The 23,554-nt window shown below is 35.3% G+C and overlaps 2 protein-coding genes across 5 annotated transcripts in view; both read right to left on the reverse strand.

Annotated features, from left to right (window-relative positions):
* The window catches only part of LOC136040266 (zinc finger protein 287-like), a 107,323-nt gene that overhangs the window by 56,235 nt on the left and 27,534 nt on the right, over positions 1-23,554 (reverse strand). The gene's annotated exons all lie outside the window — the stretch shown is intronic.
* LOC136040268 (zinc finger protein OZF-like) lies at positions 5,907-19,977 on the reverse strand. Its single transcript, XM_065724504.1, has 2 exons — positions 19,855-19,977; positions 5,907-9,078 (listed from the first exon to the last, which is right to left on the reverse strand). Exon 2 carries the CDS (start codon positions 9,071-9,073, stop codon positions 7,403-7,405), a length of 1,671 nt encoding a protein of 556 aa, XP_065580576.1. The 5' UTR covers positions 9,074-9,078; positions 19,855-19,977; the 3' UTR covers positions 5,907-7,402.

Consider the following 23,554-nt stretch of genomic DNA (forward strand, 5'->3'; position numbering starts at 1 on the left):
ACAAAACAATATTTTCTTTTTTTTTGTGCTAAAATGAGACCCGTGTTCCACAGGACCTTGTTTTTCCAGTTAAATGGTTGGATGCTTGAAAATCCTAATAATCATGTGTTTTGGACACTCAGAAATTCTATTTAAGCACAAATTACACATTTAAGAGAATATTTAATGAGGCGCTTGAAACCAGAAGGCCAAATAGGCCCTAGAAAAAGAGAAAATAGACACTTGTTCTGCTTCTGTAGTTTTACAAATGCAAGAATTCACGGATAAAGATCTCGCCTTACTTGTTAAAGAATCAGAAAAACCAGAGAATTTTCATTGATACATAAAGAAAAGCGTTGGTTCAGATCTGAGAATTAGCTTGCATGGAACAGCTTCAATCATTCAAAGTCTATTTTAACTTCTCTCTACAAAATCATAATTCCATCCAAAGTATTAACTATCCGACTTCTTCCTAGATTGGGTTGTTAGATGATATTTTAAGGCCGACTTCAATGAAAATGTTCTCTTGCATAAGTTACATTTAAATGGTTTCTCACCCATATGCCTTCAATGATGCTCATTCAAATCACTTGACGAAGAAAAGCATTTTTTACATATCTCACATTTAAAAGATATTACCTGTATGCGGTCTTTGATGCGTATCAAAATTGCATGAAAAAGAAAAGCATTTCTTACATATCTCACATATAAAAGACTTCACACATGAGTAAAAATTTTATGTTTACTTGATTTAATTTAACTCAATGTGTAAAATTTTATGCCTGTTCAAATGGCTTGGTGAAGGAAAGCATTCTTTACTTATATCACATTTAAATGGGAGCTCTTATCTGTAAGCACAATTTGATACAATTTAAAATAGCTTGCTGTAGAAAAACACTTCTTACATATATCAGATTTAAAAGGGCGTTCACCTGTATGCACAATTTGATGCAATTTCACATAGCTTGATGTAGAAAAGCCTTTCTTACACAGATCACATTTGTAAGGTTTTTGGCCCGTGTGCACTTTGTGATACGTATCCAAATTGTTTGATTGAGTAAAGCATTAGTTAAATATATCGCATTTAAGAGGTTTTTCGCCTGTATGCGATCTTTGATGCGTATCCAAATTGCATGAAAAAGATAAGCATTTCTTACGTATCTCACGATTAAAAGACTTCTCAGCTGTGTGTAAAATTTGATGCCTGTTCAATGGCTTGGTGATGGAAAACATTTTTACATATATAACATTTAAAAGGGCTCTCACCTGTATGCATAATTTGATGCTTATTCAAATGGCTTGGTAAAGAAAGGTATTTCTTACATAAATTAGATTCATATACTTTGAGGGGCGGATCTAGAGAAAGATCTGGGGGAAGGGCACTGGACCAAGGGCACCAATATCATTCGAGCAAAATGATAGGGGGGGGGGGGTAACGCTTTCGTCAGACCAGTTCGTTTGTGTAAATCTGGTTGGTGCTCATGTAAAATGACACAGAAACCTCTTTGAAAGCCAATAATATTTTCCTATAGCAGTAAAATGCGAATTAACAACAGACGTGAGCAGATTCTTTGATAAATAAATTTCTATGGCTTCATTGAGACTTTTTGAATGAGAAGACCGGACTAATTTTTTTTTCTTTAGAGTTGGATAAAAAAAATAAATCAACGGGAAAACCTCTAATTTATGTACAAGCTTTTTGTAGTGTTTCATACTTTATCACAGCAAAAAAAAAGAATTCCTTGGATTTTTTTCTCATTAAAAAATTGATTCAACTATAATGTTCGTTTAGTTTTACCTTCCTTATCGCTATACACTTCAGAGGAATCAAATTCTAGAAGTGATGTGGAAATCCTGAGTGAAATATCTTCAGATTGATGTTCTAGTAATAGAAACGAATCTGAAGTTTCCCTTAGGGTTTCGGCATTACTTGTTGAAAGACCTTCAACACCTACAATAATAAACAAAAATAACAAGAAAAAAAAAACATAAAAATGCTTTAAGATACAATTTCAACAAACTTCTCAGAAACAATTAAGTTCCCAAAATCAAGGAAGCAACAAATACAGATGGGAAAACTTAAAAGGGAGGTAAACCGATCGTGTCGAAAAAAATCAAGCTTAATAATCTAAATATTATATAAGTAAACTTCGTTTGTTTTCTCCCTTTTCATAATTATTTATATCAAATAATTTAAAAAGTGTCCTTCTGTTAAGAACAATTTGCAATCAACCAAACTTTTGTTAACAAAAACAAAAGTTATTAGACATGGTTTGTTCCGAGCAAAGCAACTTCCAAGAGTTTGTATTTGCTACGAAGAACATATTACGGGAAAATGACGAGGCTTCCGATTAAACTAGCAACTATTGGTGTTTCTTCTACAAACAACCCCCTGCCGCTTTGAACAAGATATGTAAGTTTCTGTCTAAACGGTCTCGTTTTACCAAGGAACCTTAAACTTTGCTTGTGTTTATAACACCCTTCCTTCAAACACTCAGACGTCTTAATTCGCGAGTCTGCAATATTTATACTGAGGTCGCTAATAATTTTGGTGAAATTTGGATCTAAATTTAATAAAATTAATTTTCTAAGTTTAGATTTGATTTAGCCATGACTTCGATAAGAGGGTAGAGTTTCTTCAACTGCTCCATGATGTCAACTGAACTATTTTTTCTTTACGCATGGTAAATATATAGTTACTTCTCGGTCAAAAATTTCACTTGTAAGCATCAAATTCCTAACTTGAGCATATAAATCTATAAGTATGCATCCATAAGCGCGCAAAGTGGCGTGAATATAAGATTCAGCAAGATATTGCAGATTGGAGGGGAATATTCGCCTAACTATTGTCATAATTGATGATAAATCAATTGGATTTCGAAACGAAATGAAATGTGATGTGTTTAGAGAAAGTGTTCTTAAATTTTTATTTTGAGTAAATAAATTATGCGCTATTAGCGCCGTCGATAAGTTTAAATGGTGGGAAAGATTGTTTACAACTCTAAAATGGATGTAGAATAATGAGCAATCTTGGATACTAGATTATTCATAGCCAAAAAACAATCCTTAGGGAGATTTTCAGAAATGTCTAACCCTTGAACAAATTTATATATAGAATATTCTCAAATTATATATACAGAATATGCATTTCAAATTTATATATAGAATATTATAGAATAACATAATCTGAATTTTTAATAGTTTTAGAAATGAGCTACGTGTTCCCTGAGCTGGAAAGTCCACAAACTAACATTCTAAAAGGCGTAATAAGTTGAAGCATGTTTATTGTTTTAAGCTGAACATACAACTAAAAAATACTTGAATATAAAATAGATATATACATAAGAAAAAACTAAAAATCTTTATGGAAAAACGTCAAAAACTTAAAATAATATTATGAAATGAAAAGAACCTAAATACATAATAGTACAATACTAAAAACTTAAATTTATAATAAAAAAAAAACTTCGCTAAAGAAAAGAATTCTTATTTCTTAAAAAAAATCTCCTTTATTGTTTCGTCAAGGAGACAGGCCCTCCTGGAGAACTCTAGTAGGGAGTACTTTTATAATCAATTCTCCGAGTGTATGTCTCAACTCTTCAAGGGGGGTAGCTCCCAGTGTGTCGGCAATACAAACAGAATAAAATTTATACGATTGTAAATATCCTTTAAACCCATCATTTTTAAGACAAAAAGACATAGGTTCAGTATCTCCTCGCCTATCAGATTGAAAACAGCAGTAGCAGTAACGTGCAAATATTGCCTTTTTGGTCAATTTATCATCTCATCATTTCCTGAAAGTTCCAAATCAAAACAATCTGTCAGTCACGAGTTAAGCCCTTTTGACATCCCATGTACAGATAAATGTTTTGATTTAGCTTAGCACTCTCCCAAGCATTCCTTAAAAGAATTACCTTAATGCACTTCGCATTTTGGGAAAGTAGTAGTAAAACTTGCATGTCTTCGAAATAACATTTACTACATGTAAACAATGAACTAATTGCCTAACTTATAGCCCTTGCCCTTTAGCCTCTGGGGGGGGGGGTTGACTACCAAACACATATAATTACTGAGACTCTCAACAATGTTGAAAAAATAGATGTCAAAAAACTTTGTTTGGATGTTTGTTTTTGGGAAATGATGGGCGTAGAAGAGGGGGGGGGGTTCAACCCACTAAGTTTCATCCCGATCTTTACACTCTAACCGTTTTCTAATATTTTCGGTCTCCCCCTCCAACTTCCCCCAATGTCACCGGAACCGGTCAGACACGAGGTCCTTCTTAATAGCAGAGATTAAGCATTCTTCTGAGACACGAGGTCCTTCTTAATAGCAAATTTAATTAAGATCTGATAACCCGTTCGTAAGTTAAAAATACCTCATTTTTCATAATTTTTCTAAACTCACCAAGCCCCCCAACGAGATCAAATCCGGTCTGATCTTGTCAATCACGTATCTAGGATTTGTGCTTATTCTTCCCACCAAGCATCATTACGATCTGTCCACTCCAAGTGTTTTCCAAAATTTCCGGTTTCCTCCTCCAACTCCCCCCAGTGTCACCAGATACAGTCAGAATTTACCATAAGAGCTCTGAGACACATGTTTCTTCTAAATATCTAATTTCACTAAGATCCAATCACCCATTCGTAAGTTAAAAATGCCTCATTTTTTCTATTTGTTTCTAATTATGCCCCCCCCCCAAAGAGAACAGATCCAATCCGATTATGTCAATCATGTATCTAGGACTTGCTCTTATTCTTCCCACCAAGTTTCATCCCGATCTTTCTACTTTAAGCGTTTTCAAGATTTCTGCCCCCCCCCTCACTCCACCAAACGACACCAGATCCCCGAACGACATCAAAATTATTATAAATGAGTATTTTTGGAATATATTACTCTTGAACAACTTATTTATAAACTAGTGATACGTTTTAACCACTTTTCAATAACTTAACTAGAGTTGATAAATTCTTTGTGTGGGTACGAAAATGAAATACATTTCAGGCCCCTGTAAGGGCTCAAGATGCAATTAACCCCAGAAGTGATTATTGAATTATGAAAAACCATAAAGACTCGTCAAATAGCGTTTTTATTTTCATCCCAGCTAAATTATATAGTCCACTGTAGATTTACCACCATTTTTATTCAGCATAACTGAAAGGTCCAACCCCAGCCGACGAGGCATGGGCTGTATTGAACTACATCAAAACAAATCATGTTTATTTAGATGGTCAAAAGGGCTTATCTCAGAAGGGGCCCATGGTATTAGATTGTAGCTTCCAGAGAAAGATGAGGGGGGATTATCAATTAACTCAAAGGCAATATGTGTTGAAATTTTTTCAACAAATAGTTGAAATTTTTTAGGGCATGATGAGGATTTTCAGCTGACCAAAATAGAATTTGCACTTTAAAAAAAACAAAACACATTTTAAATGATTCCTCTTTAATTTAATAAATCCAAAGTTAATAAGATTCTCAGATTAAATATATATATAATATATATTAAATTAAATATAATATATATATATATATATATATATATATATATATATATATATATATATATATATATATATATATATATATATATATATATAAATAGTTAATCCACATTCAATTATATTTTTCAATAATCTTGGTTATGATGGTGATTTTTTTTATATTACGTGAAACAACACAAAGCTCGAAAAATTCAGTAAAGCGCATATTATATTCTGGTCTCTTAGAAGGCTTGAGAAGGGAGGAGGCTCCACATCTCTTAGTTTCTGTTCATTTAACAGTTATTTGTTGAATTCAGTTATTTCAATTTGACTGAAGTTATTTGTTTAATTCAGTTACTTGAGTTTCACTCTATTCCTGTTCGATTTGGGTTACATATATTTATTTTTTTGTGCTTAATCATAATATAACTATATTACGGCTTGTCTTTGATTTGATATAGCTCTTTGATTTGATATAGCTCTTTACTTTTCTTTCAATAATTTATTTTGTGGAGTCTCTTTTTTAATCAACCAAAAAGAAGTCTCCATTCACACGCAACACTGTCTTTGGTGAATATAAGCCATCCCAAGTTCAAAAGTAAAAACATGTCGAGTCTTACGAGTTATTCCCAAGTAATTACCCTCTACCAGGCTCCTCGGAGAAAAACAATGAAAGTTGGTTTAATTTTTACTTTAAATTATGGCCCTGCTGACTTAGGACTTCCACATAATAGACAAACAAACAAAAGCAACGCAAAACAAAAGTCAGGTCAATAATTACATTCTAATCACAGATCAAAAATTAGGCCCATTTTCTGGTGAGTGAGAGTTTTGTCCTTGGTTAGAATTTTAGGGGGGCTTAGGGTCTGTTTAGAAAAGAAACTTATTGCAGAACTTTTAATTCGCCCAGAAAAATTTTGTATGCTTTTTTCACGGCCAATTTAAAGTCACGGAAATTATTTTTTGCTCACTGGGACCGTGATGGATCATGGGCCCAAGATCATTATATTGGGCATGAACCCAAAGATCAATTATGGACCATGGACGATGGACCACAGATCAATTATATTGCGCATTTTAAGATACATTTCAGGGAGGTTTGATACTCTTTCCTGAGCACCAGAGGTGCCCTTGCGCAAGAAATTTGTAGATGTAAGTTCCGACTGATAAATAAAGCACTGGAACTGTTGGTGTTCCTCGGGCAATACCAATCAAAATAAAGTTTTCGTTTTATTTCGAATCAATTTTGGCGCCAAATGGGCACGTATTTTGACAAACAAAAAGGTTTTTTACTTTTTTTCCGGTAAATTTGATTCCCTGGGTGCATATTTCAACCAGTGACATTCATTAAAATATTAGCCAATTTTTGAGACCACCCTTTAGAATAAAAATTGATATTCACTTGGCCGGCTAAACAATACTGAAAATTTCTGATCTAGAAAATAGACTATTTAGTCAAGACTTGAGATGAAGCTTCGTAGTTTAACATTATTTGTTGTCAAGAAAGAAAAATTTTTTTTTTCCACGTGCTAACTAAAATAGTTTTCACGCCATTCGAAAATAAAGCTTAAAACTTTTTGAACCTAATGTATTGACAAACTAATATTTTTTTTGTGCTAGGATAAGACCCGTGTCCCACCGTGGCTGAATTTCTTTTTTTCTTATTGCTGTCCTATTATCAGTGGTGTTTTTCAAGCTCTGTGATCATCTTTCTGTCACGCCCACCTGATATAAGACACTTATTACTACACTAATTTACCACTTACACTAAGTCAATTAATTATTCATGTTATTACAATGATAAAAATGCTAAGTGTTGCCAAACGCAAGATAGCGTTGATGTTTTTATTTGTCAACCCTAGTGCCAATTCCACTTATAAGTTTTCCTCTTTGAACAGGACCTTGATTTTCTTGTTAAATGTTTGGAAACTTAAAAATCCTGATAATCATGCGTTTTGGACACCTGTGTGCACAATTTGATGCCTGTTCAGATCCCTTGACACAGAAAAGCATTTCTTACATAGATCACACTCAAATGGCTTCTCACCTGTGTGCCGTCTTAGATGGTATTTCAAATTGCTTGACGAAGAAAAGCATTTTTTACATATCTCACATTTAAAGGGCTTCTCACCTGTGTGCACAATTTGATGCCTGTTCAGATCCATTAACACAGAAAAGCATTTCTTACATATATCACACTCAAATGGCTTCTCACCTGTATGCCGTCTTAGATGGTCTTTCAAATTGCTTGACCAAGAAAAGCATTTTTTACATATCTCACATTTAAAAGGCTTCTCACCTGTGTGCACAATTTGATGCCTGTTCAGATCCCTTGACACAGAAAAGCATTTCTTACATATATCACACTCAAATGGCCTCTCACCAGTATGCACTCTTCGATGTTGTTTCAAATTGCTTGATTTGGAAAAGCATTTCTTACATAGATCACACTCAAATGGCTTCTCACCTGTATGCCGTCTTAGATGGTCTTTCAAATTGCTTGACGAAGAAAAGCATTTTCTACATATCTCACATTTAAAAGGCTTCTCACCGGTGTGAACAATTTGATGTCTATTCAAAAGACATGATCTAGAAAAGCATTTCTTACATATATCACACTCAAATGGCCTCTCACCTGTATGCTGTTTTTGATGCTCTTTCAAATAGCTTGACGAAGAAAAGCATTTTTCACATATCTCACATTTAAAAGGCTTCTCACCTGTGTGCACAATTTGATGCCTGTTCAGACGGCTTGAAGTAGAAAAGCATTTCTTACATATATCACAGTCAAATGGCCTCTCACCAGTATGCACTCTTCGATGCTGTTTGAAATTGGTTGACTGAGAAAAGCATTTCTTACATATCTCACATTCAAAAGGCTTCTCACCTGTGTGAACAAATTGATGCTGTTTCAAATTGCTTGACGAAGAAAAGCCTTTCTTACATATGTCACACTTAATTTGCTTCTCACCTGTATCCAGGATTTGATGCATATTCGAATCACTTAGCTTAGGAAAACATTTCTTACATGAACTACATTTATGTATTTTATTTTCAGTGTGTTTATTTTTACGCTTCTTTAATTTTCTGTGCTTTTTATTGTTCAACCGACAATCCAAGTATTTTTTTTTAATGTCTAAATCTTTTTCATCAGATTCCGATTTAGATGAATTTGTGAAGCCACTTGTAGACTGATTCTGTGAAACGACTAGTGATTCATTTTCCTGCAGGTCAAGTTCAGACATCCTTGGCAAAAAATGTCCTTCTAAAACTAGATGTTGTCTCATATCACCAATAGATTCTTTTAAACAAATGGCACATCTCCTTGTCCCTCCCATTTGGTGTTCCATGAAATGAACAACAAAATTGCTGTAATCACGTTCTACTGTAGGGCAGAGAACACACTCTATTGGTGTAAGCTCTTCACAGCCAGTATCAACGTGAAGATCGAGCATCAAAAAGGATTTCTCTGCTTTTCCACAGGAGCCGCACCGCCAGATTCCAATTGTTAATTCTTCAATAGCCTTCTCTGTCAGTTTTTTCACCATAACAATCGGTTTCGGGCCTAACAGTATTGCCTGACTCAAATCGTCAGACCTGCACACAGAAGAATGCATCGTCCCTGTAGTAAAAAAAAAATCAATTAAATTTCTTTACTGAAATTAATAAAATAAAAAACCCCACAGAAATTGGCATTATAAAAATTAGGACCCGACCGACATATCGGTCGGCCAGTATTATCAGACCGATATGGGGGGGGGGGGGGTCAGTGCCATTATCAGATATAAATATCGTGAAATAAATATCGAATGCATGTCAATTTTTTTCTTGCCTTTATAGGCAACTTACTTACTCCTGATGCAGCAATGTTCAAAATGTATGATGAGTTCTAAAACGTACAACTTCTACAAAAACAACTATAGAGAATACAATAAACCATGCACTTCTGAATAATGAATGTCCACTTGTGTAGGTGAAAGATATAAATTTCAATCGATTAAAACTATGGTATCTAGTCTGGGGCACAGCTATGGGGGAGAGGTTCCAAGGTGTCGGCGCCATGTGCCGACATCTTGGAAAATTTACCCATTTACCTTGGCTGGCATTACCTTTGTTTCCGCATTGGCTGGCATACTGGACGATTCTGTCGACATATTCTTAAAATCCCCCCTCTAAACTTAAAACCCTAGTCATATCCCTGAATTCAAACGAAGGAGAGTAGGTGCATGAGATTTGATTGACTGCCTGTTTGATAACATGCCAGCAACTTCAACAAGGTAAGAAGAAAACTCAACAGATAATATTGATCAGCAGCTGGGAAGGTACATGAGTAATGCTGTCACTGACAAGAAAAAAGCTGTCTGTTAGAGCGTTGGCGAAAAACCAGTAATCATTTCAAAAGACTTGAAAAACTTGCACCGAAGTATCTCTGCCTTTCCGCTCTCCTCCAACCCAAGCAAAAGAGTTTTCAGTACAGATTGGGTTACGCTGGGGCAAGCATTACAGTTTGATCCATTTGGACTAGACTAATCAAGCACTATCCAGACTAGAACTGTTCTTGGTTTAATTGTTTTTTAAATATTTTCTAAACAATTTTTTTTTTGTATTATTTGGAATCTGTAGAGAATTATTGAGGTTGTTCCTGGGTTTTTAATAGACCAGGAAGGAGCATGTGAGCATGAATTTGGGCGGAGAATGCGAGGTTTCAACTTTGTGTAAGCAGTGTTGTGCCAAGTACTTCTTTTTTTTACTTAAGTACAAGTACCAAGTACTCAGAGAAATTTTAACTTAAGTACAAGTATTAAGTACTTCTCTAAGAATATACTTAAGTAATAAGTAGTTTTGAAAAAGTACTTCAGTACTTAAGTACTCAAGTATTTCGATTTTACTTGAATTTTGCTTCAATTAAGATATGAAAAGAAAACAAATTACAAAGAACATTCATTACAGCTTCATAATAACTTTTAATTTCTTTCTTGCTGCTTTCAATGGCAGAAGCTTTTCAAACACCATATCCAAGCATGTTTCTTTTTAAAGTAAAAAATTCCAAAACCTACCAAAAAAAAGTATTTGTGCTGGTGCAGACAAAGGAAAGATACAGCTGTACTTCCTGAAAACTTTCATTACCCTTTGGTACGCTTTGAGCACAGATAGTTCCTTTCGCTTTTCATTAAAATTTGACAAAACTTCACAGAATTGGTTTCACAGCCACGGTTGCCATAATTATCATGAGTAGTTTTTTCAGCACTAAGATCAAAGTATTCATCTCCAGACAAAAAGCCACCTTTATCAGGAAACCACTTCAATTTGAAAAAAGGATGACTTGCCGTGGCAATAACATAGTCTCTTGCATGAAAGACCCACAAGTAGAGCATGTACAAAAGGCTGGCTGACTTTCGCCAAATCTTTCAGCTTTTTGAGCTTCCTTTCAAGATATTTGATTGTAGGATAGATAGCACCGAAGTAGCATTTTTCCTCCACCTGAAGAATGTCCAATGCCACTGCTACGGGCTTCATAATTTTATGTATTCTTCAAGAATTTCAACATCACGAGAAGTTAGCCTTGGTTTTTGCAAAGCATCACATATGTTAGCAAGCTTTCCAATTTTGTGACAGTCCATCAAATCTACAGCATCAGCAGCTTTTGAACTCTTATTCACGGCATCCCAGGGAGCAATACACTTCAAAAAAGCGGCGTGGTACTACCTCTTATATGCAATATCACAGAGGGCTTTATCAGCATCGGTGGATCCAAGCAGGTTAAGTGTATGGCTGACACACCTGAAGTGTGGAGGAAGTAGGAAATACTCGGGGTCGTCATGAGAATCGAGTATCTCTCCAACGTTTGTAAAAGTGAATGAGCCATTCTGGCCTGCTTCATTTTCATTTTCTTTATCACTGTCTTGAATATCTTCATCAGAAACCATCGGATATTCCCTGAATGCCTTACTAAAGTTAGAGGTGTTATCGGTCAAAATCCCTTGTCCCTTTTTATCAACTGCAATTTTGTAGCTGGCACATACGCCATTCAGTTGTTCAGCTTCTGTCATAAGTGTGTGAGCCCTTGAACCGGCAACAAGCAAGGACATAAGAATTCCATTTCAAATCCTCATTGAGCAAGTGTGCAGTCATTCCCAAGTAGCTTTTGTTGTTGGCAGACCAAATGTGTGTTGTCAGCGACATGTAGTCGGTGAGTTCAAAATCATGAACCATATCTTTTATGTACTTCAAAAACTTAGCTTCAATTTGCACAGCTAAAGCTTTTCTTCCTGGAACCTTTGTATAAGGTGCAAGACCTGTTATCAGATTTTGAACGACAGCTTCTCAACAGTGTATGGGGGTCGCATCTCGTCCACACTGTAGTCCAGTGCCAAAGAATTCACTTTTGACTGTGTCAGTTTCTACGGTCTTGCAGCAAAGAAATCTCGCTCAACTTTTTTAGAAGGTGAGCTATAATCAGGGCCAGCGTTATCTTCAGATTCAGACGATCCCAAAAGTGAGCCTATAAGTTCACTAGCCTCTTTGCTACTTGATTTCCTTTTGTTCTTACTGTTTATTACATTTATCACAAAAAAAACTGTCCGTTCAATATATATTGTAGTTCTGCCATGATAGCGTCCTTTTTTGAAATTTTGCGCCGGGCCAGGAGCCGCTGTTCTCAAAGACTAAAATCTATTCATCCACTAATATATAGGAAGTTCAATTCATCGCATCGCCCTGCGTCATGCCGGTATAATTTTTCTGTACCATGAAGAAAGTACTTGAGCACTTAAGTACTTCAAATTTTTACTTAAGTAAAAGTAGAAAGTACTTTAGAAATTCTTTACTTAAGTAGAGTACAAGTACTCATATTTTCTACTTAAGCAATTACTTAAGTACTTTTACTTAAGTATTTCCCAACACTGTATGTAAGGTTGTTTTTTTTAGGAAAATGTATCGGCAAATTATATCGGTAAGATACTGAATTATCGGCATCATACTGATAAAATACATATCGGTCGAGCTCTAATAACAAGAGAAATACAATTGTCTGATCTACATTGTCTTGCACTGATTGTATCCGGTTGCTTTGATGACTAAATGAAGAAGAAAAAAACTTCAAACTAGTTCAACTTCATAGGATGGTTCGATTTGGAATAATTAAAATTCATCGGCAAATGTCGGAAAAATTGCTTGATTTCTCAATCAAGCAATTTGGTTATATTGGACTAATTAAAATTTATTGGCAAATTATATCGGTAAGATACTGAATTATCGGTATCCTACCGATATAATCCATATCGGTCGATCAGTCCTAATAACAAGAGAAATACAGTTGTTTGATCTACATTGTCTTGCACTGATTGTATCCGGTTGCTTTCATGACTATATGAAGAAAAAAAAAACTTTACACTAGTTCAATTTCATAGGATGGTTCAATTTGTAATAATTAAAATTTATCCTTGTCAGATTCAAAACTTAAAATATTGTAAGTTATATGAAGTATAAAAAACAAGCAATATATGCTTCGAAATGTTTCAACGAATAAATTTCTGTTGTAGTTTATATATATATATATATATATATATATATATATATATATATATATATATATATATATATATATATATATATATATATATATATATATATATATCCACCCTGACGGAATTTACACAACTGCTGATGAGGTTAATCAATATTTCACCCGCATCGTGACCTCATTTCCTTCTCCCACACAAGCCCAGAAGTCTGAAATACTTGACTTCTGCGCATATGAAGGTGAAGTTGTTTCCGATGAGATGACAACCTATAAGACCCTGATGAAGGTGAAAGTAAACTGTTCAGCTTATCAAGACGAACTTCCACCCAAACTGATTCAACAATAGGCCCCTTTCATTGCTAAACCACTCTCAGTGCTGATAAACATTTGCTTTCGTATAGGGATCTTTCCAGCTGTTTGGAAGAAAGCTTACGTTAGAATAATTCCGAAGCTTACCAACCCTAAGAGCTGTGACAAACTTAGAGCTATTTCGCAAACACCATGCCTGGCAAAAGTGGCCGAGACCTTTATCATGAGGGTCTTACTTGACCAATTAAGGGATCTATCGACCAGAGACAATACGGCGGACTGAAAGACTGTAATACCTCAGTATACCAAGGGTGCGGATATACGATAGTCTCCTCAAGTGGGTCGAAAAAGGTCACAGTTTTGTAGACCTTGGTGCCATAGATTTCCGAAAGGCATTTGATTTAATCAATCACATTGTAGCTGTCTTTAATCTCAAGCTAATGGGGGCTAGGGAAAAGACTCTTACGATCGTGTTGGACTTTCTCAGTCAGAGGATGCATCGTGTGTTGGCTCTCTACGAAGGTAATAGTAATTCCGAATGGTCCTCATCCACCTGTGGAGCCCCTCAAGGCACTAAGCTTGCAGCTATTGTATTCTTGTCTGTAATTAAATAAAAAAAACAAGTTTTTTTAACTGAAAGTAAGGAGCGACATTAAAACTTAAAACGAACAGAAATTACTTCGTATATGAAAGAGGCTGCTTCCTCATCAACGCCCCGCTCTTTACGCTAAAGTTTGACTCTGTCTCTCGATTCTTCTTTTTAAAACAGTAAAGAACTTTAGCGTAAAGAGCGGGGCGTTGATGAGGAAGCAGCCTCTTTCATATACGAAGTAATTTCTGTTCGTTTTAAGTTTTAATATCGCTCCTTACTTTCAGTTAAAAAAACTTGGTTTTTTAATTTAATTTCTGAACGTTTTTGAATCAATGCATGTTTTGATTTTGGCTCTCCGCAGAGGAATAATTAAAACGAAATTTGCATTTTTTTTTTGGCTAAATGGCTTTCTCATAATTTTGATCGAATGATTTTGAGAAAAAAGAGCGGGGGAGGAAGCCTAGTTACCCTCCGATATTTTGGTCAATTAAAAAGGCAACTAGAACTTTTAATTTTTACGAATATTTTTATTAGTAAAAGATTTACGTAACTTATAAATTAGCTTACGTAAAGAACTTTTGTTTTCTCATATTTTTATTACATATATGAGGGGGTTCGCCCCCTTGTCAGATCCTTGCTCTTTACACTAAAGCTTAAATTTTGTCCCAATTCATTAAAAATGGCCCCAGAATCACAAAAGCCGTAGAATAAATAGTTGAAATTACTAAAAATACTTTAACGTAAAGAGCGAGGTATTAGGAGGAGGTGAGCCCCTCAGATGGGTAATAATTTCTGTTTGTTTTAAGTTTTAATGCTCTTCCTTACTTCCAGCTGAAAGAACTTTTTCATATTTATTTTTTCATTGTGTTTTTAAATAATGCTAGTAAATCCTGCGCTCCCTTCATGTAGATTTTCTTCCCCCATGACAAATTATCAATGGAAAGTTCCCCCAGCATATACCCCTCTTCTCAACCCCTCCCCCAACCAAAAAAATCCTCCTGAAAACGCCTGTACACTTCCCAATAACCATTACTATATGTAAGCATTGGTCAAAGTTTGTAACTTGTTGCTAGTAAGTCGTCCCCAAAGACATAGTTATAAGGTTTTTCGACTACGCTGAATAAAATGGCTATCTCAGAATTTTGATCCGTTGACTTTGGTAAAATAATTAGCGCGGGAGGGGGCCTAGGTGCCCTCCAATTTTTTTGGTCACTTAAAAAGGGCACTAGAACTTTTCATTTCCGTTAGAATGAGCCCTCTTGCAACATTCTAGGATAACTGGGTCGATACGATCACCCCTTGGAAAAAAAACAAAAAAAACAAAAAAACAAATAAACACGCATCCGTAATCTGCCTTCTGGCAAAAAATACAAATTCCAAATTTTTGTAGATAGGAGCTTGAAACTTCTACAGTAGGGTTCTCTGATACGCTGAATCTGATGGTGTGATTTTCGTTAAGATTCTATGACTTCTAGGGGGCGTTTCCCCCTATTTTCTAAAATAACGCAAATTTTCTCAGGCTCGTAACTTTTGATGGGTATGACTAAACTCGATGAAACTTATATATTTAAAATCAGCATTAAAATACGATTCTTTTGATGTAGGTATTGGTATCAAAATTCCATTTTTAAGAGTTTTGGTTACTATTGAGCCGGGTCGCTCCTTACTACAGTTCGTTACCACGAACTGTTTGATTAACTTCCTCATAGCTGACAATGACGACCGCTACAAGTTCGCGGAAGACCTGTCATTTATCCTGAAATATTTAGCACAAAACGGAGTTGTGATGCCACAATTCAGTTAAAATTTTTTCAGTGTTTTCACAAAAGAGTGCGCGGAGCTAAATCTTGAGATTAATTTGAACAAGTCGAAGATAGTGCGCTTTAACCCGCTAAAAAGTGATGTTATGGAGCCAAATGTTCCATTCCTTCCAACAAACAGTATCAAGATCTTTGGAGTTACTTTCTCCAATGACTTCAGCTTTGCCGCACATATCAAAAACGCGGTTAGAAGTGCAAACGCTAGTCTACAGACTTTAAACGGTATGCGTAGATTCAGTGCAAACACAGAGAGCATTAAGTAAGCATACATAAATATAAGGAATAAATATATATATATACATACATGCATATATAGCATATGTCCGACCCATTGTGGAATATACATGCCCTGTTTAGGTACCCTCAGCACTAAGAACAGTGTATCTTTATCAGGAGCTTAAATCGGTTCAGAAGCGAGCGGTATCTATCGTCTTGGGCCGCCGTGACATCCCCTACGAAAAGGTTCTGGAAGTGCTAGGACTGCCGTTACTCTGAAACCGGTACGAAACTCTGATAATGAGTTTTGGAAAGTTCTTGCTTTCTAAACCTCAGCACCGTGACATTCTACCTGATCAACCTCTACCATCAAGAACGAGAAAGCAAGATAGGTTAGTTCCCGTTAAAGCAAGAACAAACCAATATGGTAATTCTTTCGTCCCGGTTTTCGTCAAAATGTACAATAAGAGTTAATATTTATAGTTGATTTATATTTACAAGTATAGTTTGATTTTGAATATGTTGTAAAGGAACACAAATCAGCGATAGCTGTCAAGTTTTTGCTATTAAACCTGTCTACTACTACTACTAAATATACTAGCAATATACCAAGAGGTCCACATTTAGAAAAATAGGTGAACACGGGGTATCAGAGAAATTTTCGAGCAAGGGCTGGTTCAAAATAAACAGAAAAACGTTATCACATTTCTAATATTTGATTACCATGGGCAATGCTTTATACTTTTTCTCTGTGATTTGTAAATATATTAGTCATAGACCCAGAGGTTTACATAACATAGAAAAATAGGTTGGGATGGAAGATCAGAGGAATTTTCATGTAAGGGTAATTTAAAAATAGAGAGTGAGCGGGAAGGGTCAGTTATAAGAAAGACACGAATATGATATATAGAAAGGTTTCGGTAAATAATTTTTTCGTCTAGCTTTCTCCATGTTGTACGTCTATCATTTCCCATATCATTTGAGAGTAGTTTTACATTATTTATGCATTAAAGAAGGAAATTCCACTTCACATTTCCTTATAAAGCAGGGCTTTATGAGTTCTGAAGAAAAAGAAAATCCTTGCTTGACAAAAAAGTGCCAGACAAGACAGTCATTATGATTAATTCAATAATTAATGCACTTTTAAGCTTATTTCTATACTTGTTTAATATTAGTCTTTTTTGATGATTTTCTCTTAAGCTGCATCGTGTTGATCATGTTCAGGAGGTGTTTCGCAAAAAAAAAAAAAAATACAAAGAAATCATCAGAGAAAAAAAAACTCCGCCTGTGCTTCACAAGTGTAACTTTATAGTTGCTCAAAAGTAATCTCTTAGAATAAAGTTAAGAGACTAAAGACCCACTTTTAGTCTTCCAATGTTTCAGTACTTTGCAATTAAATTCCTTTGGTGCACTTACCTACGAGTCAAATGTAGATTAAAAAAAAAAACAAGTTTTTTTAAATGAAAGTAAGGAGCGAAATTAAAACTTAAAACGAACAGAAATTACTCCGTATATGAAAGGCGCTTTTCCTCCTCGACACCCCGCTCCTTACGCTAAAGTTTTTTATTGTTTTAAAAAGTAGAGTTGCGAGAAAGAATCAAACTTTAGTGCAAGGAGCGGGGTGTCGAGGAGGAAAAGCCCCTTTCATATACGGAGTAATTTCTGTTCGTTTTAAGTTTTAATGTCGCTCCTTACTTTCATTTTAAAAAAATTATTTTTTTATTTAATTTCTGAAAGTTTTTGAATTAATGCATGTTTGATTTTGGCTCTCCGTACATAAATTATTAAAATGAAATTTGCATATTAATTCTTTTTTTGGCTAAATGGCTTTCTCTTAGTTTTGATTAGACGATTTTGAGAAATAAGGGGTAGGGAAGGAGGTCTAGTTGCCTTCCAATTTTTCGGTTACTTAAAAAGACAACTAGATCTTTTAATTTTTAACGAACGTTTATATTAGTAAAAAAAAATACGTAACTTAAGAACTAACTTACGTAACAAACTTTTATATTCTTATATTTTTGATTATATATATGAGGGGGTTGGTCCACTCGTTAATTCCTCGCTCTTCACACTATATCTTGTTTTATCCCAATTCTTTAAGAATGACCCCTGAATCAGAAAGGCCGTAGAATAAATAGTTGAGATTATTAAAAAAATTTAGCATAAAGAGCGAAGTATTAATCTCCTCCTAAATACCTCGCTCTTTATGCTAAAGCATTTTTAGAACCCCTCATATGCGCAATAATCTCTGTTCGTTTTAAGTTTTAATGCTTCTCCTTACTTTCAATTGAAAAAACTTTTTCATGTTTATATTTTCATTGTTTTTTTTTATAGTAATGCTAGAAAGTCCTGCGCTCTTTTCATTGAATTTCTCTTCCCCCATGAAAAATTCCTCCAAGGAAAGATCCTCCCATATAGCCCCTCCCCTGAACCCCACACCCAAACCAAAAAAATCCCCCTGATAACGTCGGTACACTTCCCAGTAACTATTACTGTATGTAAACATTGGTCAAAGTTTGTAACTTGCAGCCCCTCCCCCAGGGACTTGGGGGGCTAAGTCATCCCCAAAGACATAGTTATTATGGTTTTCGACTATGTGGAACAAAATGGCCATCTCAAAATTTTGATCCGTTGACTTTGGGAAAAAATGAGCGTGGGAGGGGGCCTAGGTGCCCTCCAATTTTTTCGGTCACTTAAAAAGGGCACTAGAACTTTTCATTTCCGATAGAATGAGCCCTTTTACAACACTCTAGGACCACTTGGTCGATACGATGACCCCTGAAAAAAAAACAACAAAAAAACAAAAAAACAAACAAACACGCACCCCTGATTTGTCTTTTGGCAAAAAATACGAAATTCCACATTTTTGTAGATTGGACCTTGAAATTTTTTCTATAGGGTTCTCTGATACGCTGAATGCGATGGTGTAATTTTCGTTAAGATCGTATGACTTTTAGGGGGTGTTACCCCCTATTTTCCAAAATAAGACAAATTTTCTCAGACTCGTAACTTTTGATGACAAAGACTAAATTTGATGAAACTTATATATTTAAAATCAGCATAAAAATCTGATTCTTTTGATATATCTTTTAGCATCGAAATTCCGTTTTTTAGAGTTTCGTTTACTATTGAGCCGGGTCGCTCCTTACTACAGTTCGTTACCACGAACTGTTTGATTAAGCCTTAGGCTACTTTATACTGCTGGCAATACTATTTAAATCCTAAGAACTTGAAGAACATTTGTAAGGTAGAATAAAACTTTCACCAAAATTATCCTTAATCAACCTGAAGTTTAAAGTACCACTGTTAGTTTCAAATATACCTTCGTAATTTCTATCCAATTCCTGTGAGTTTGACTCATATGATGTATTCAATGAAATACCCAAGGGCCGATTTCGATGCTCAGATGGCAGAATATAACTAGAAATTTTTTCGATTGTTTCAGCATCAATTGATAAAGCAGCTTAAGCTTCTACAAAATAAAAGGATTTAACATAAGAAAATCAATCTATAATAACACTGTTTGAATAATTTACCCAGAAAGAATGAAACCCAAAGAACCTACAAATACCAGTCTACAACCTTGGAAAATTAGGTAAAACCAGAGGCAGGTACAAACTCAAGAGTGATAAATGCGATTGTTACGAACCTGATTTCACAAATTTAGAGTTTTATTCACAAGTTTCAAGAATGATAAATTAATTGGCACTTTGCCTACAATGTAAATTTGTTAAGCCTACATAAAAAATGCTGTACAACGTTAAATTTCACAATTGTTTTGTGTTTAACGCTGGTATCACTTTTAATACAAGTAAAAACTTTCAGTAGCACTATTTGAAACTTATGTAGTGCTTCATCTTAGCAAAAGAAAGAAATCCTTGGAATTTTTTTCTTTTTTAATTAAAAATTGATTCAACGACAATGTTCGTTTAATTTTACCTTCGTCATCGCTATCCACTTCCGGCGAATCAAATTCTAGAAGTGATGTGGAAGTCCTTGATGAAACACCCTCAGATAGATTTTGATGTTCTGGTGATAGAGAAGAATTTGAACTTTCCCTTAGGGTTTACATTACAATCTCAAAATTACAATCTCAACAAGTTACTCAGAAAAAATGAAGTTTCCAAAATCAAGGAGGCAAGAAATGCAGATAGCAAAATTTAAAAGGGACGTAAAACGAGCCCTTCGAACAAACTCAACAGTAATAATCTAATCATTATATCAATAAATTTTGTTAATTTTCTCCCTTTTCAGAATTGTTAATATCAAAACAATTTAAGTGTTTTTCTGTTAAGAAAAAGAAATCATTAAAATTTGAATTTCCAATTAATTAAACTTTTGTTCACATGAACAAGCGCTATTAGACACTATTTCAATAGTGCCCCTTCCTTAACTTATTGAACCAAATGTCCTGGCGACCATTGTGGTTTCAAAGATCCCTGCTTCGCTTGACAATCCACTCAAAAGAAATAAATTTACTGGTCATGAATGTGTTAGTAGTATAAAAGCAAAAAAAGACCAACTGATTGTTCATATAGACAAATCTGCAGTGAATGACTTTTGCTATTCGATTAAAAATACGGTAGCATCTTGTGCGTCTAAGTTTGTCACACAAAAAATACTTGGAATTGCTAAAGGAATTCTTCTTGACTTTGTTGTTGACCAATTCTGCCGTGAGCCAGGCATAGCATCGGCTAGTCGTCTTGGTGCCTCTATAGTTGTCAAGATTGAGTTTACAGATCTATTGTCAAAGGCTCGGCTGCTAAAAACAAGACTAAAAATCGGTTATGAACTTATTCGAGTTTCTCACCCCACATAGATGCTGTCACAAGTGTAGATCCCCCAGCCATATCCAGTCCGCCTGTTCCAGTTGAAATCCAAAGTGTGCAATCTGCTCAGGGCCTCATGCCTCTACGAAAGACTCTCCCTGTAAACTCCCTGCGAAATGTGCGAATTGTGGTGGTCCGCATGTGTCGTTTAGCCTAAAATGTCAAGTCCTTAAAAAAGTGATTTCTGCTGCCAAGTGATGGCTCGCTCGATATCCCTACTCTCTTTTAATATTAATGGCACTAAGGATAAAGCCTCTGTGATCGACGAGTTCATAAATGATTACGATACAGTCTGCTTACAAGAACACCTGCTCTCTTCCACCAATTCCAGTTTCCTACAACGAAGTACATCACATCAGTTATTTCTTGTAAATTCCCGCAGAGCTTTTGGCAGGCAATCTGGAGGCCGTGCATGTTTTGTGAAGCGGAGTCTAAGTGGTCTAAATCCCACTTGGTTATGCTCGAATGATCATTTTCTTGCCATCCAGTTAGGCAATACTGTTATAATTAACAATTATTTGCCACATAATGCACGTGGAATTGATTTTATGACACGGTTCGCTTAAGCTTGCTCCTCGTTATGCTCAACTGTGAAGCAATTCGCTCATTCCGTACTTGCATATCTGATTGTTGGTGACTTAAACTGCAATATTTTAGATAACTCGGCCAGAACTGACTGCTTGTTAGATTTAGTTCCTGATTATAAAATTGTGCCAAAGGATCAGTCCTATACTTACATTCATCATTCAGGAAGTGTATCAAATATTGACCATGTAATCTCTTCGCCAAATCTCAGTATTTCTGAAGTGCATGTCTTTACGGATGAACAAGACATTGATCATATGCCGATGTCATTTACGTTTTCCCTATCTGATGTTCCTGTATATTCCTCTATTCCTAAGCCCTCACGGTGTTTCGACAAGTATAATTGGAATCGTGCAAATATTGTCCTTTACAGTGTGACGCTTGCTACACTACTTAGTTCTATTCGTATTCCGTTTCATTTGCTCCAGACGCAGGTGCCTGTGAAAAATGTGGTTGCCGATATTAACCTGTACTATTCTCAAATTATTTCGTGTTTGAAAAACGCTGAGTCTTGTGCTGTCCCTTGTGGACGAGTTAGGTTAGGGACTCGTCAACATGTGTGGAATAATGATTCAGAGTTGAAGTCGATTAAGAACCGTGCAAAGTTATGATTGCGTATATGGTCAGAATGTGGAAGGCCTGCTTCTGGTATTGTTTTCAGTATTAAAAATCGCACTAAATCTGCTTATACGAAATACCTTCGTGCAGTCCGATATCGGGGTCTTGATTTTCCATCAAATCCAAGTGATTGGAAGAATGTTTTAAATTCTAGTAAAATTATTAGTGATTGTCCTGGCAATTATATATCTAAGTCAGCTTGGGAATCACATTATACAGCTATTTTTTCCCGGATTAATTATGCAGTTCATTCACGTTTTTCAGCTGTTTTGAAACGTATGCTACCGTCTGCTCTATCTCAGCAGGATATATTGCCGATATCCTCTGATTCAATTTACCTGGCTATTAAAAGGCTTAAGTCTAAGTCAGTTGACACCGATGGAATATCAGTGAATCATTTAAAACCTGATTGCCCCCCTTTAATATCGCATTTACAACTACTTTTTCAAATGTGTTTGTGTTGTTCTGTCGTGCCGGACAGTTTTTTGTGTGGCACAGTTACTTCTATTTTAAAAAGGGGGAAAGATCCATTTTCATGTTCATTTTATCGTCCTATCACTGTTTCTTGTACCATAAACAAAGTCCTTGAGTATTTACTTCTCCCTTCTATAACAGATAATATAAATTTTGGAGTTACCCAGTTTAGTTTTCAGCGTGGTCTTGGATGTCAGCATGCCCATAAAGTTCCTCCTACTCTGCTTTCTTTTCCGGGAAGGGCTATGATCTTTATTTTTGTTCTTTAGATCTATCTAAGGCTTTTGATTCTGTAGTTCACTCCCAAGCCCTGTTTTCTTTGCTTAAATGTGGAGTGAATGTTTCTATTGTTTCTTTATTAAAATTTTGGTATGGTCATTCTTTCCTTCATGTTAAATCTTCTCCTTCTGATCCTTCTATGTTAAAGATCTCCGTAAGACAAGGTGTGAGACAAGGTGGAGTTTTATCTCCATCAATTTTCAAAATTTGTATTGCTGATATTTTAAATAGCCTTCCAACAACTTACCTTTTAGGTAGTTCAAATGTCTCATATCTTGCTTATGCAGACGATATTCTTCTCATTAGTAAAACTAAATCTGGGCTTTTGGCTTCTGTTCGTTCTATCTCTACTGCTTTCTCGAATGTATGTCTAACCCTTAACCATGATAAATGTGAATTCCTTCATTTTGGTCCTTCTCCTAACCAATCTTCTAGACTTAATTGTTCTGAATTTAGCGTTCCGTGCGTGACTTCTTTAAGGTGGTTGGGCATTACCCTTACTAGCAATTTAGTCTCTTTTCGTAATAAAATTGTTTCTGATGCTAAGGTCAAACTTCAAGTGGGTTATTCTAAAATTGTTGCGAACAGGGGGAAATACAACCGCAAAGCCCTTTCACAGATTCATTCTTGCTTTTGTGATCACTCGGTTTTATATCTTTCTGGATTGTATCCTGTTTTAAAAAGAACAGATTTGAAGGCTCTCAAGTCATCTTATTTTCGTTTCCTCCCTTTTTCTTGTATCTTCCTCCCTGGTACAAGAACAGTGATATGGTAACAAATTTTGGGGCTCCAGATTTATTAAATAAACTTAAAGTGCTACACCAGAAACTATACGACTCGATACATTTTACTAT

Source organism: Artemia franciscana, chromosome 20 (assembly GCF_032884065.1).
Source record: "Artemia franciscana chromosome 20, ASM3288406v1, whole genome shotgun sequence".
NCBI classification, from domain to species: domain Eukaryota; kingdom Metazoa; phylum Arthropoda; class Branchiopoda; order Anostraca; family Artemiidae; genus Artemia; species Artemia franciscana.

Excerpts from the sequence above, each read along its gene's own strand:
- LOC136040268 (XM_065724504.1), bottom strand. The coding sequence starts at position 9,073 with ATGCATTCTTCTGTGTGCAGGTCTGACGATTTGAGTCAGGCAATACTG.